This window comes from Mauremys mutica, unplaced genomic scaffold (genome assembly GCF_020497125.1).
Source record: "Mauremys mutica isolate MM-2020 ecotype Southern unplaced genomic scaffold, ASM2049712v1 001204F_np12_obj, whole genome shotgun sequence".
NCBI classification, from domain to species: domain Eukaryota; kingdom Metazoa; phylum Chordata; order Testudines; family Geoemydidae; genus Mauremys; species Mauremys mutica.
The window spans coordinates 61,836-74,320 of record NW_025423141.1 but is presented as its reverse complement, the minus strand read 5'-3'; the positions used below and the strand labels follow the sequence as shown (position 1 = coordinate 74,320).

Sequence of the window (12,485 nt, the reverse complement as noted above, 5' to 3'; positions counted from 1 at the left end):
GTGGGAGCGGGGGGGCAGCAGGGGGCGCCGGGCTGAGGGGACGGGTCTGGGGCGCTGCGCTCTTCCCCTCGCACGGTGCCCTCACTAACGTCTCCCTTTCTCTCTTTCTCCCCCCCCTTCCCCCGCTCCCAGGGTGGGGAGATGGAAATCCACAACCCGCTCTTCAGCACGGCGTCCGCCCGGCAGCGCTGCCCCCCCTAACCCCGCCCCCCACCATTCAGCCCCCCTCCCCCGGAGCAGCACCGCGCCCCCTGGTGGAGACATGGGGGGGGCAGCTGGATCTGCTCAGATTTTGGCAGCATCTTCCCAAGAACCTGCCCCCTCCCCAGAATGACTCGGGGCGGGGGGAGGTTAAAGGTGAAGGGTCATCACTCTGATTTGGGGACCCCCCCAGGACCTCCCTCGCTCCCCTGCTCTCTACCCTCCCTGCAGACCCATCGGTCCAGAGCATGGTTCCTTTCAGGGGGCAGGGGCTGTGCTATGGGGCTGGTCCATATGGGGGGGGTATTGACTGGGGAGAACTACACAAGGTAGGAACCGTAAGAGGGTCTGAGTGGGTTCAGGAGTTGGGGGGATTGGATTTGGGGTGACACCAAGAGAAAATTGACCAGGGGGCCCATATAGAAGGATACTGACTGCAACTAAACAGTGTGTGTGTGTGGGGGGGGGAAGCTCTTTGGGGCGGACACCATGGGCCCCTCCCACCCGAAACAGCCCACTCCCAGCAGGCCAAGGAGGGGGCTGGAGGGTACCATGAGATCCGGGCTGTATTGAGGTGACACCAGGAGACAGCCAGGGTGGCCTCTATAAGGGGTATATTGACCGGGGGAACCTAAACAGGGAAGGAACCAGGGGTGGTGTCCTGCTGGGGCGGGGGGGGGGACATGTATTGATGTGACACCCCAGGGCGATATTGGGAGGCGTCATAGACTCAGAGGGGACGGGACTTAGGGGGACCCATTTTGAGGTGACACTCTGGGGCTGGGTGAGATCCCAGCAGTGGATCTCCTGAGATCCCAGCAGATCCCCCAAGCTACGGACCGGGTCCCTCAGGATCTCTGCTGGCTCCACCCTGTGGTGCTAGAGAGATCCCAGCAGATCCCCCCCCCCCACCCAACAGTAGTTTGGGGAGGAGGCTGATATAGGGGGATACGGACCAGGAACCTCCCCTCCCCCATACACTCTCCTTCTCCCTACGGCCAAGCAAGAGAGATTTGGAAGATCCCGGCCGTGTGCACAACGGCCCCGCGGCGTCATACGTGTGCTGGCGGCCGGGTTCCCTCATCTGTGATACCCCTGGGCGTCAGGCTCACACGCGTGTCACAGCCGTGTCAGTCACGTGGCTGCCGGCTCGTCCGGACACAGGGGGCAGGTCTGAGCCCCCCCAGCAAGGGGCAGTGACACAAACCCGCTCTGGTCCCTACACCGGCTTTACCAGGCTCCTGGGAGATCAGAGGGAGATGCCCCCTGCCCCCCGGCCCAGCTGCCCCCTGATACTGCTCCCCTCCCCCCCAGTTTCCCACCCTAAGTCCTATTTATTCACCCTCCAACTTGGAATAAAAGTGAAAAGCAAAAGAGACGAAGGCGTCTGCGAGTCTGGGACAGGGGGCCTGGCCCCTCCAGGGACGCTGGCTCTGATCGGGGGGCAGGGGGGATGTGTCGGGGGAGGGGGGCTGTCCCTGCTTGGGGGGACACAGCCGTGGGGCTGCCAGTGGGATGTGATCCCATCTCCAGGGCTTCAGGACAAAGGGCCGGGCTATGGGGCAGGTGACTGGGGCAGGATGGGAGACGTGGAGCCCACACCCCATAACCCCCCACTCCCACCCCTCCTTGGCTGGTCATATGACCCTGAGATTTGGGGAACCCCCGTGTCCTTTGCCAGGCCCCCCCGCAACCACCAAAGTCTCTTTGGCATCTCATCTATCAACGTCCCCCCGGAATATCTGGCACCCAGAATCCCAGCCAGGGACCCCCAGACTCAGCAGCCCCCCTCCCTCCAACTGGACCCCAGGACACATCAGTGAACCCTGCCCCCATCCAGTGCCCCCAAAGAATCACCCCCAAATATTGGGCATTTGCTCCCCAAATTATCTTTGAATGCTGTAAATACCCCCCCAGCTGGACCTGCCCCGCCAGACATGGGACCCCAAATTCTCCCTGAATCCCTGAGTTTTCACCCTCAGTTCCCTGCCTGATCCCACTAACTTTCCAGGGCCCCTCACTCCCGACCCGCAGCCCCTGCCAGCCCAGCCCTGCCCCCCAGCTCTGCCGGTGCCCCTCACTCCCGACCCGCAGCCCCTGCCAGCCCAGCCCTGCCAGTGCCCCTCACTCCCAACCCGCAGCCCCTGCCAGCCCAGCCCTGCCCCCCAGCTCTGCCGGTGCCCCTCACTCCCGACCAGCAGCCCCTGCCAGCCCAGCCCTGCCCCCCACGAGCCCTGCCGGTGCCCCTCGCTCCCGACCCGCAGCCAGGGCTGGCTCTACATATTCGGCCGTCCCAAGCAGTCAGGCGCGGGAGGAGCAGCGGACCTCCCGCTGGCTTGACTGGTGAGGGTCCGCTAGTCGCGCGGCTCGGCTGGACCTCCCGCGGCTGCGGACGATTGGCTGATCCGGCAGCTCCGGTTGAGATGCCGCAGTCATGCCTGCGGGAGGTCCAGCCGAGCCGCGCGACCAGCAAACCGTCTGCAGTCATGCCTGCGGCAGGTCCGCTGCTCCCGGGGCTCCGGTGGACCTCCCGCAGGCATGACTGCGGCAGGTCCGCCGGCCCACTCTGCCGCCCCTGACGACAATGCCGCCCCACGCGCGTGCTTGTCGCGCTGGGGTCTGGAGCCAGCCCTGCCCGCAGCCCCCTGCCAGCCCAGTCCTGCCCCCCACAGCTCTGCCGGTGCCCCTCACTCCCGACCCGCAGCCCCTGCCAGCCCAGCCCTGCCCCGCAGCCCCTGCCAGCCCAGTCCTGCCCCCCGCAGCTCTGCCGGTGCCCCTCACTCCCGACCCGCAGCCCCTGCCCCGCAGCCCCTGCCAGCCCAGTCCTGCCCCCCGCAGCTCTGCCGGTGCCCCTCACTCCCGACCCGCAGCCCCTGCCCCCCCCGCCCTGCCGGTGCCCCCCACTCCCGACCCGCAGCCCCTGCCAGCTCTGCCGGTGCCCCTCACTCCCGACCCGCAGCCCCTGCCAGCCCAGTCCTGCCCCCCACGAGCCCTGCCGGTGCCCCTCACTCCCGACCCGCAGCCCCTGCCAGCCCAGCCCTGCCGGTGCCCCCCACTCCCGACCCACAGCCCCTGCCAGCCCAGCCCTGCCCCCCAGCTCTGCCGGTGCCCCTCACTCCCGACCCGCAGCCCCTGCCAGCCCAGCCCTGCCCCCCACGAGCCCTGCCGGTGCCCCTCACTCCCGACCCGCAGCCCCTGCCAGCCCAGCCCTGCCGGTGCCCCCCACTCCCGACCCGCAGCCCCTGCCAGCCCAGCCCTGCCGTTGCCCCCCACTCCCGACCCGCAGCCCCTGCCAGCCCAGCCCTGCCCCCCAGCTCTGCCGGTGCCCCTCACTCCCGACCCGCAGCCCCTGCCAGCCCAGCCCACGCCCCCCCGAGCCCTGCCGGTGCCCCTCACTCCCGACCCGCAGCCCCTGCCAGCCCAGCCCTGCCGGTGCCCCCCACTCCTGACCCGCAGCCCCTGCCAGCCCAGCCCTGCCCCCCAGCTCTGCCAGTGCCCCTCACTCCCGACCCGCAGCCCCTGCCAGCCCAGCCCTGCCCCCCACGAGCCCTGCCGGTGCCCCTCACTCCCGACCCGCAGCCCCTGCCAGCCCTGCCAGAGCCCCCCCCAGCTCTGCCGGTGCCCCTCACTCCAGACCCGCAGCCCCTGCCAGCCCAGCCCTGCCGGTGCCCCTCACTCCCGACCCGCAGCCCCTGCCAGCCCAGCCCTGACTGAGCCCCCCCCCCCACGTCCCCCAGCCCTGACTGAGCCCCCCCGTCGCCCAGCCCTGACTGAGCCCCCCCATCACCCAGCCCTGACTGAGCCCCCCCGTCCCCCAGCCCTGACTGAGCCCCCCCGTCGCCCAGCCCTGACTGAGCCCCCCCCCATCACCCAGCCCTGACTGAGCCCCCCTGTCCCCCAGCCCTGACTGAGCCCCCCCGTCCCTCAGCCCTGACTGAGCCCCCCCCACCGTCCCTCAGCCCTGACTGAGCCCCCCCACGCCTCAGGCCCCAAGTTTAACAGCCCATCCACCAATACAAAATGAGCCGCTCCCAGGTCAGCTGGGCCCAGGGCTGGGCCATTGATACCTGAATAGCTGAGTGTGTCACTGGCCATCGCAGCCACAATAGCCCCGGGCCGGGGCATTCAGCCCCCAACGGCCTGCTAAGTGCTGGGGGCCAAACCCTGCCCCTCCCAGAGCCAGAGGGAACCCAGGCGTCCTGGCTCCCAGCCCCCCCTGCTGTAAGCACTAGACCCCGCTCCCCTCCCAGGAGCAGGGAGAGAACCCAGGCGTCCTGGCTCCCAGCCCCCCCCTGCTGTAACCACTAGACCCCACTCCCCTCCCAGAGCCGGGGAGAACCCAGGCGTCCTGGCTCCCAGGTTCCCCCCCCCCCCACGCCCATCACAGGCTGCAGAGTGATCAAAACCCGACCGAAACCAAGGGGAGATAAACCCAGCCCCTCCCCCGCCCTTCTGGTGCCCCCGTCCTCTGGCCCACACAATGTATCAAAGCCATTCTCTTGCTAAGCGTCCGGCTCTCACATCAATGGGGCAGGCCGGGCCTTGATGGCTGCCCTGGGGGGGGGCTGGCTTCCTGGCTGCCCCCCCCGGGCCTGCCCCCCTCAGCCCTTGGCCGTGAACCACCCGCCCCCAAAGCCCAGTGATGGGCCGGGGAGTGGGGCCGATGGGCCTGGGAGCCAGGACGCCTGGGTTCTGCCATTGACTTTCTGAGCTGTCTTTGAAGGTCGAGTCAGTGATTTCACCCTTTTGCGCCTCACTTCACTCATCCTACCTGTTACCCCCTGTCATGAATAGTTAGTAAAGGGTTAAAGCATACCTGGTGGGCATCTGACCTGAGGACCAATCAGGGAAGAGAATTTGAAACTCCTAGGAGGGAACTTTTCCCTCTGTTTGGGGGGGTCTTTGTCTTTGGCCGTTTGGAGTTCAAGAGACCAGACGAGTTAATCAAGTCCCTACAAGTTCCACCTTTCTGAACTAATTTCTTCTAGTCAAGATAGTGAGTATTAGAAAGATACTTTGTGTCCTTATCTAATAATCCTATGTTTGCAATTCTGTGTGTTTGTTATTGATTATTCTTAATTCTGCTTGTACTGGTTGTACTGAGAAAGAGAGAGGATTCTCTCCAGAACTTAGCAAGGTTATACCCTATGAGTGCCCAGCTTGGATTCATAGAGATTCTGTATTTTCTTTTGTTCTCTTAATAAATTCTTTTCTTTTCTTTGGACTTGGTTAATTCCTTCCCTTGGGGAAATTCAGGGGAAGGGGAGGGGGAAGTGGACTGCTTCCCTGTGTGTGTGAGATTCAAGGAGTTGAATCAGGGGGGAGGGGGAAGGTTCCTCCTCTGTGAATTGATCTGTGTTCCCAAGGGGGGAAACAGGGGTGTCCCGGCCCACGGAATTGACCGGGTGGTGGCAGCCGAAGGGGAGACCTACCCTAGGATTTTGGGGTGGGGGAAGACATGCGGGTCCTCACTTTGAAACCGCCCAGTTTCAAGTGAGGGTAGACTCTGACACCCCCCCCCCCCGACATCGGCCAGAGCCAGGGAGGGAACCCAGGAGTCCTGGCTCCCAGCTCCCCCTGCTCTAACCACTAGCCCCCGCTCCGCTCCCAGAGCTGGGGAGGGAACCCAGGAGTCCTGGTTCCCAGCTCCCCCCTCCGCTCTAACAACTAGTCCCCCCTCCCAGAGCCAGGGAGGGAACCCAGGAGTCCTGGCTCCCAGCCCCCCCTGCTCTAACCACTAGCCCCCACTCCCCTCCCAGAGCCAGGGAGGGAACCCAGGAGTCCTGGCTTCCAGCTCCCCCTGCTCTAACCACTAGCCTCCGCTCCCCTCCCAGAGCTGGGGAGGGAACCCAGGAGTCCTGGCTCCCAGCCCCCTCCCCTCCCGGAGACCCCAGGAGTCCTGCCCCCCCACTCTCAGCGCCCCCCGGCAGGCCCCGAGGCCATTGTCTGGAGCTAAGTGGGACCCATTGAGCGGCGATGGGGCACTTAGCGGCGGGGGGGCAGCCTTGGCAGAGCCCCTGGCTTTGATCCGGGTGGGAGGGGCCGGCTCCTTGGAGCTGAAGCGGGGGAGGGAGGGATGGGGGCGGCCAATGCCTGGGGTGTGGCCTGGCCAGGGAGGGGTTAACGGGGCAGGGGGGGGGCAGCACTGGCGCAGAGGCAGGAGCTCCTGCTCGTTGGGGTCCAGCTTCTGCCGGACGCCTGGGTTCCCTCCAGCCCCCCTTGGGTCCACCGGACAACTAGGAGGTCAGAGGAGTGGTGGCTTCATTCTCCTGGACGCCTGGGTTCCCTCCACCCCTCCTTGGGTTTCACTGCTTGCCCAGGGGGTCCGAGGAGAGGCAGCCCCGTTGTCCCGGACGCTTGGGCCCTCTGAGCTTCCACCCCCGAACTTTCCCCGGACGCCTGGGTTCCTCTTGGACTTCGCCTTGGCAGGGATTTAGGGGCCAGAAGCTCCCGGTCGCCTGGGTTCTTACCAGCTCATCCGACTTAACCTTGGCCAGGACAGCACAGGAGGTACCGGTAGGTGCCAAATTCTCCCGGACATCTGGGTCCCTCACCAGCTGAGATTCACCCCGGACGCCTGGGTCCCTCACCAGCTGAGCTTCACCCCCGGACACCTGGGTCCCACTGCTGGTTTAGCTGTGTTATATCCTTGGGGCAGCCGGTGTAGGAAGCAATCACTTGAGGCCAGAGAGCAGGCAGCTAACCAAAACCTCCATTTTATTTACATATATACAGAGAGCTCCACAGCCGGTTGAAACCGGTTGAGCTAACCCATAATAATCGAACTCAGTTGCCATAGCAACAAAACCATGACAACCAAATACACAACAAGCTGCACCTCCCGGACGCCTGGGTCCCACCACCGGCTTAGCTGCACCCCAGATGCCTGTGTCCCTCACTGGCTGAGCTTTACCCCGGACGCCTGGGTCCCACTGCTGGCTTAGCTGCATCCCCCGGACACCTGGGTCCATCGCTGGCTTAGCTGCATCCACCGGACACCTGGGTCCCACTGCTGGCTTAGCTGCACCCCCCGGACGCCTGGGTCCCACCGCTGGCTTAGCTGCACCCCCGGACGCCTGGGTCCCACCGCTGGCTTAGCTGCACCCCCGGATGCCTGGGTCCCACCGCTGGCTTAGCGGCATCCCCCGGACGCCTGGGTCCCACCGCCGGCTTAGCTGCATCCCCCGGACGCCTGGGTCCATCGCTGGCTTAGCTGCATCCCCTGGACGCCTGGGTCCCACCGCCGGCTTAGCTGCATCCCCCGGACGCCTGGGTCCATCGCTGGCTTAGCTGCATCCCCCGGACGCTTGGGTCCATCGCTGGCTTAGCTGCACCCACCGGACACCTGGGTCCCACCGCCGGCTTAGCTGCACCCCCGGACGCCTGGGTCCCTTGCTGGCTGAGATTCATCCCGGATGCCTGGGTCCCACCACTGGCAGATCTTCACCCCAGACACCTGGGTTCCGCTGCCCCCTTGGCCCGGTGCCCGTGCCCTCGAGGTGGCCGTCTCCTGGCATCCCCTGGCCCGTCGCCATGGCTGGCCACGTGGGGCAGGAACTGGGGCGCCCGTACCCCTTGGCGGGGCAGGGCCTGCATCTGGACGCCGTCCCGCCGGGCCCGGCCAACGGGGCGCCCCACGAGGGGCCCGGCAGCTTCCTGCCTGAGGCCTACAATGGGGCGGCCCCCGGGCAGGGCTACGGCTACCGGCTGGACTACGGGCCGCAGGGGGGGCTCCTGGAGACGCAGCCAGGGGACCCCGCCAGGCACCAGGCCCTGCTCCGCGCCTGGTGCCCCTTCCCCATGGGCGGGGAGGGCTGGGCGCCCCCCTACGGCCCTGCCCAACCCGCTGCGGCCTACGAAGGCCTGAAGCCTGATGTCAAGCCGGAGCGGGAGTGCGGCCAACAGGGCCCCATGTATGGGCACGCGGGCGAGGGGGGCGAGGGCAGCGGGGCCAGCAGCCCCCAGAGTGACGGCAGCGGGGGCAGCCCCGGTGCGCCGGCGGCCCCCGGCGAGGTCAAGGCGGAGGAGGCCGAGAGCGGGGACGAGGTACGGACGGACTCGGGGGCTGGGTGAGATCCCAGCAGTGGATCTCCTGATATCCCAGCAGATCCCCCAAGCTACAGACCGGGTCCCTCAGGATCTCTGCTGGATCCACCCTGTGGTGCTAGAGAGATCCCAGCAGATCCCACCACATCTCAGCTGGGCAGAGTTTGGGACAGGAAGTGGAGTAGAGTCCTGGCTCCCAGGCCCCCACTAGTCCCCACTCCCCTTCCAGAGCTGGGAAGAGAACCCAGGAGTCCTGGCTCCCAGCCCCCTCCCCCTTCAGGCTGGGCCCTGTGTCCAGCTGCCCCAAAGGAAGATATGTTCCTGTGCTCTAATTGGGACTCCTCCCTGATTTACGATCAGCTGTGAATTCCCCCTTGAGCACACTGGCCTGGCCCCACTCCCCAGCCCAAGGGGGCTGGGAGCCAGGATTCCTGGGTTCTCTCCCCGGCTCTGGGAGGGGAGTGGGGGCTGGTGGTTAGAGCTGGGGGGGACTGGGAGCCAGGACTCCTGGGTTCTCTCCCGGCTCTGGGAGGGGAGTGGGGGCTGGTGGTTAGAGCAGGAGGAGCTGGGAGCCAGGACTCCTGGGGTCTCTCCCGGCTCTGGGAGGGGAGTGGGGGCTGGTGGTTAGAGCTGGGGGGGACTGGGAGCCAGGACTCCTGGGTTCTCTCCCGGCTCTGGGAGGGGAGTGGGGGCTGGTGGTTAGAACAGGAGGAGCTGGGAGCCAGGACTCCTGGGGTCTCTCCCCAGCTCTGGGAGGGGAGTGGGGGCTGGTGGTTAGAGCGGGGGGTTGGGAGCCAGGACACAACTTCCCTTCTTGTCGCAAAGGCGGGCGGGTGTCACCCAGCCGCTGTTCCCCAGAGGTGGCTGCAGCGCAGGCGGAACTGGTCAGACAGGTGTGGGGTCGTTGTCATTCCTGAGCGATGGGAACAGATCCTCCATGCAGCGCCCCAGGTCTCCAAACACAGGGGCAGGAGCCAGGACTCCTGGGTTCACTTCCCAGCTTTGGGAGCAGAGTGAGGGCTAGTGGTTAGAGCTGGGGGGGGGTGGCTGGGAGCCAGGACTCCTGGGTTCTCTCCCCGGCTCTGGGAGGGGAGTGGGGTCTGGTGGGTTAGAGAGGGGGGGCTGGGAGCCAGGACGCCTGGGTTCTCTCCCCAGCTAGGTGGGGAGGGGCTCTGGGTGTGTCAGGAATGGACAATCTCTTCACAAAGATTCAATCCGCTCAGCCGGGGCGGTTGTTACCTGGGCTCCATCTGTGTCCTCAGCCCCGGGACTGGGGTGGCCCCGGGACTGGGGTGGCCTGCCAGACGATGGGCCAGGCCAGAGCCCTGGCTCCAGGCTGGAAAGCCCCCCACCCCAGCTCTGCTGGTGCCCCTCAGTCCAGACCTGCAGCCCCCTGCTAGCCCAGCCCTGCGGTCTGCCCCTAGCTCTGGGAGGGGAGTGGGATCTAGTGGTTAGGGCAGGGCTGGGAGCCAGGACTCCTGGGTTCTCTCTCTGCCCCTCCCCACTGACAGGCCCTGTCCCCTCCTCCAGGAGACCCCGAGCACGGAGGAGATGGAGCAGTTTGCCAAGGAGCTGAAGCACAAGCGGATCATGCTGGGGTTCACGCAGGCCGACGTGGGGCTGGCCCTGGGCGTGCTGTACGGTGGGTGTCATTGAGGGGGCACCCGGATGCCGGGGTCCATTCCTGGACGGGCTGGGGGGATGCCAGGGTGCTGTGTCTCCCGAGGTGGGGGTGGGGAGGGCTCACCGGGACTCCAGGGTTCCTTCTGAGACGTGAGGGGGTCCCAGGACACCTGGGTTCATTTCCAAATGGGTGTGGGGGAGGGGCCCGGACGCCGGGGTCCCTTCACAGGGTGGGGAATGTCCCTGGACACCTGGGCCCATTTTCAAAGGGGGCCCGGATGCCGGGGTCCGTTCTGAGGGCAGGGGCTCCCCCTCGCAGTGAGACGGCTGGGGGGGCTGCCCCCTGGGTCCGGGCAGGGCTGCCCCCCACCCTGGGTCCTGACCCCCCCCATGCGCCCTGCAGGGAAGATGTTCAGCCAGACGACCATCTGCCGCTTCGAGGCCCTGCAGCTCAGCTTCAAGAACATGTGCAAACTGAAACCGCTGCTGCAGCGCTGGCTGGACGAGGCCGACGGCAACGCCAACCTGCAGGAGGTGGGTGGGATTTTGGGGGGGGCACCTGTGGGTGAGATCGGGGGGGCTGGGCCCAAAGGGTGGGTGGGATGTTGGGGAATGGGGCAGGCGACAGTGTGCTGTGTGCTGGGGGCGGTTGGGGTGACTGTGGGGCACTGATGGCCTGCTCTGGGGTGGCTGGGGTGAGTGAGTGATTTGATGTGGCGGGGCTGCTGGTGTGACTTGGGAGGGAAATGGGGGGCACTGGGTTCACTCTGGGAGGGACTAGGGCTGGGTGGGATGCTGAGGTGACTGGGGGGGGAATGGGGGAGCCGGGGGCAGGGGCAGGCGGGGGGCTGGGGTGAGTGCGGGGGTTGACATGTCAAGGGGGCAATGGCCTTCTGGGGTGACTCTGTGGGGGGATAGGGTGAGTCGGGACACTGGGGTGACTCTGCGAGGGGATGGGGGTGAGTCAGGGTGCTGCAGTGACTGCGGGGGGAAAGGGCGATTTGGGGGCACTGCAGGGGGATGGGGTGAGTCGGGGCAGTGCAGTGACTGTGCGAGGGGACAGGGTGATTTGGGGGCACTGTGGGGGGAGAGGGTGAGCTGAGGCGCTGTGGTGACTGCGGGGGGATGGGGTGAGTCAGGGTGCTGCAGTGACTCTGCAGGGGGACGGGGTGAGCTGGGGGCACTGCGGGGGGACGGGGTGAGTCAGGGCAGTGCAGTGACTCTGCAGGGGTACGGGGTCAGTCGGGGAGGTGCAGTAACTCTGCGGGGGGACGGGGTGAGTCAGGGCGGTGCAGTGACTCTGCGGGGCGGTCCCCGCCTGTCCCCCAGATGTGCAGCATGGAGAGCGCCCTGCTCCAGGCCCGCAAGCGGAAGCGAACCAGCATCGAGACGGCGGCGCGGGGCTCCCTGGAGAGCTACTTCCTGCGCTGCCCGAAGCCCAGCCTGCAGGAGATCGCCCACATCGCCCACGACCTGCGCCTCGACAAGGACGTGAGTCCGGGGCCTGTGGGTGGGGAGGGGCGCAGGGGGCATGTGTGTGTGTGTGGGGGGGCTATGTGGGGGACGAACGTGGGGGGCTGTGTGCATGGAGGGCTGTGGGTTAGGGGGCTGGGGAGGGGAGGGTGCGGCACATGGGGGAGCTGTGGGGGGCTGCGGGTTAGGGGGCTGGGGAGGGGAGGGTGCAGAACATGGGGGAGCTGTGTGGGGTGGGGGCACAGGAGGTCGGGGGGAGGGGCACAGGGGAAGTCCGTCCCACGGTGCTGACCTCCGTCCGTCTGCCCACCCCCCAGGTGGTCCGTGTCTGGTTCTGCAACCGCCAGCAGAAGGAGAAGCGCAGCGGGGGCTGCTCCGTCCGCGACGACTGCGAGGGGGGGGCCCTGCCCTTCGCTCCCCCTGCCCAGCTGCCAGGGCCCCCCATGGGGCACCACCCCCACCCCCCCAGGGCTACAACGCCGCCACCTTCGCCACCCTCTACGTGCCCCAGTTCCACCACGGGGGGGGAGGCCTTCGACCCCACTCCCCCAGGCCCCCCCCTCATGGGCCACCCCATGCACTCCACCTGAATGACTGGGGGGGTGGGGGTGGGGGAGGCAGACCTGGCCGGGGGCAGACACTGACAGGCCTGTGGGAGGGTGGAGAATTGTAACTGGAAACACTCCCCCTTAACTATATGGCAAAGGATTGTGGGTAAATTTCCCAGGAGGGGGATGATTTGCACCACCCCTCCCCCTATTTTTAATTTTAAGGCAAGGGATTGTGGGTACATTTTTATTTACAGGCAAATCTCCCCCCTTCCCCCCAGTCTGAAAGGCCTCTGCATGAAATGACCCAATGCAGGGGGAAGGAATGGTTCTAGATCAGCCTTGTCTAGACAGCAAGCGTTCTTGAGCCTGCGCCCCATCTTGGCTCTAGAGGCTCTGGACCACAAGCACCCTGGCTCTAGACGTGGGATGTTCTTGATGTGCTCTAGAACCCACCCTGTCCCAGCCCCCGGAGGTCTAGAACAGCTACCACCTCTCAGTGGACAACCTGGAGCTGATGGTGTTCTAGGTATCTCAACAGTCCCGTAATATCTTTATAGGTCTAGAAATAGCTAAGGAATCGAGCCACTAGAG

At 66.2% G+C, this 12,485-nt stretch overlaps 1 protein-coding gene across 1 annotated transcript; it reads left to right on the top strand.

Moving 5' to 3' along the window:
* Positions 1 to 7,734: 7,734 nt before the first annotated feature.
* LOC123357926 (POU domain, class 5, transcription factor 1-like) lies at positions 7,735 to 11,933 on the top strand. Its single transcript, XM_045000812.1, has 5 exons — positions 7,735 to 8,247; positions 9,778 to 9,889; positions 10,274 to 10,404; positions 11,200 to 11,361; positions 11,661 to 11,933. Exons 1-5 carry the CDS (start codon positions 7,735 to 7,737, stop codon positions 11,931 to 11,933), a joined length of 1,191 nt encoding a protein of 396 aa, XP_044856747.1.
* The last annotated feature ends 552 nt before the right edge of the window (positions 11,934 to 12,485 follow it).

What these genes read in the sequence shown, in the direction of transcription:
- LOC123357926 (XM_045000812.1), top strand. Translation starts at nt 7,735, where the DNA reads ATGGCTGGCCACGTGGGGCAGGAACTGGGGCGCCCGTACCCCTTGGCG. An exon ending in AGGCCGAGAGCGGGGACGAG is followed by an intron (nt 8,248 to 9,777) that starts GTACGGACGGAC and finishes CCCCTCCTCCAG; the next exon opens with GAGACCCCGAGCACGGAGGA. An exon ending in ACCTGCGCCTCGACAAGGAC is followed by an intron (nt 11,362 to 11,660) that starts GTGAGTCCGGGG and finishes CCCACCCCCCAG; the next exon opens with GTGGTCCGTGTCTGGTTCTG.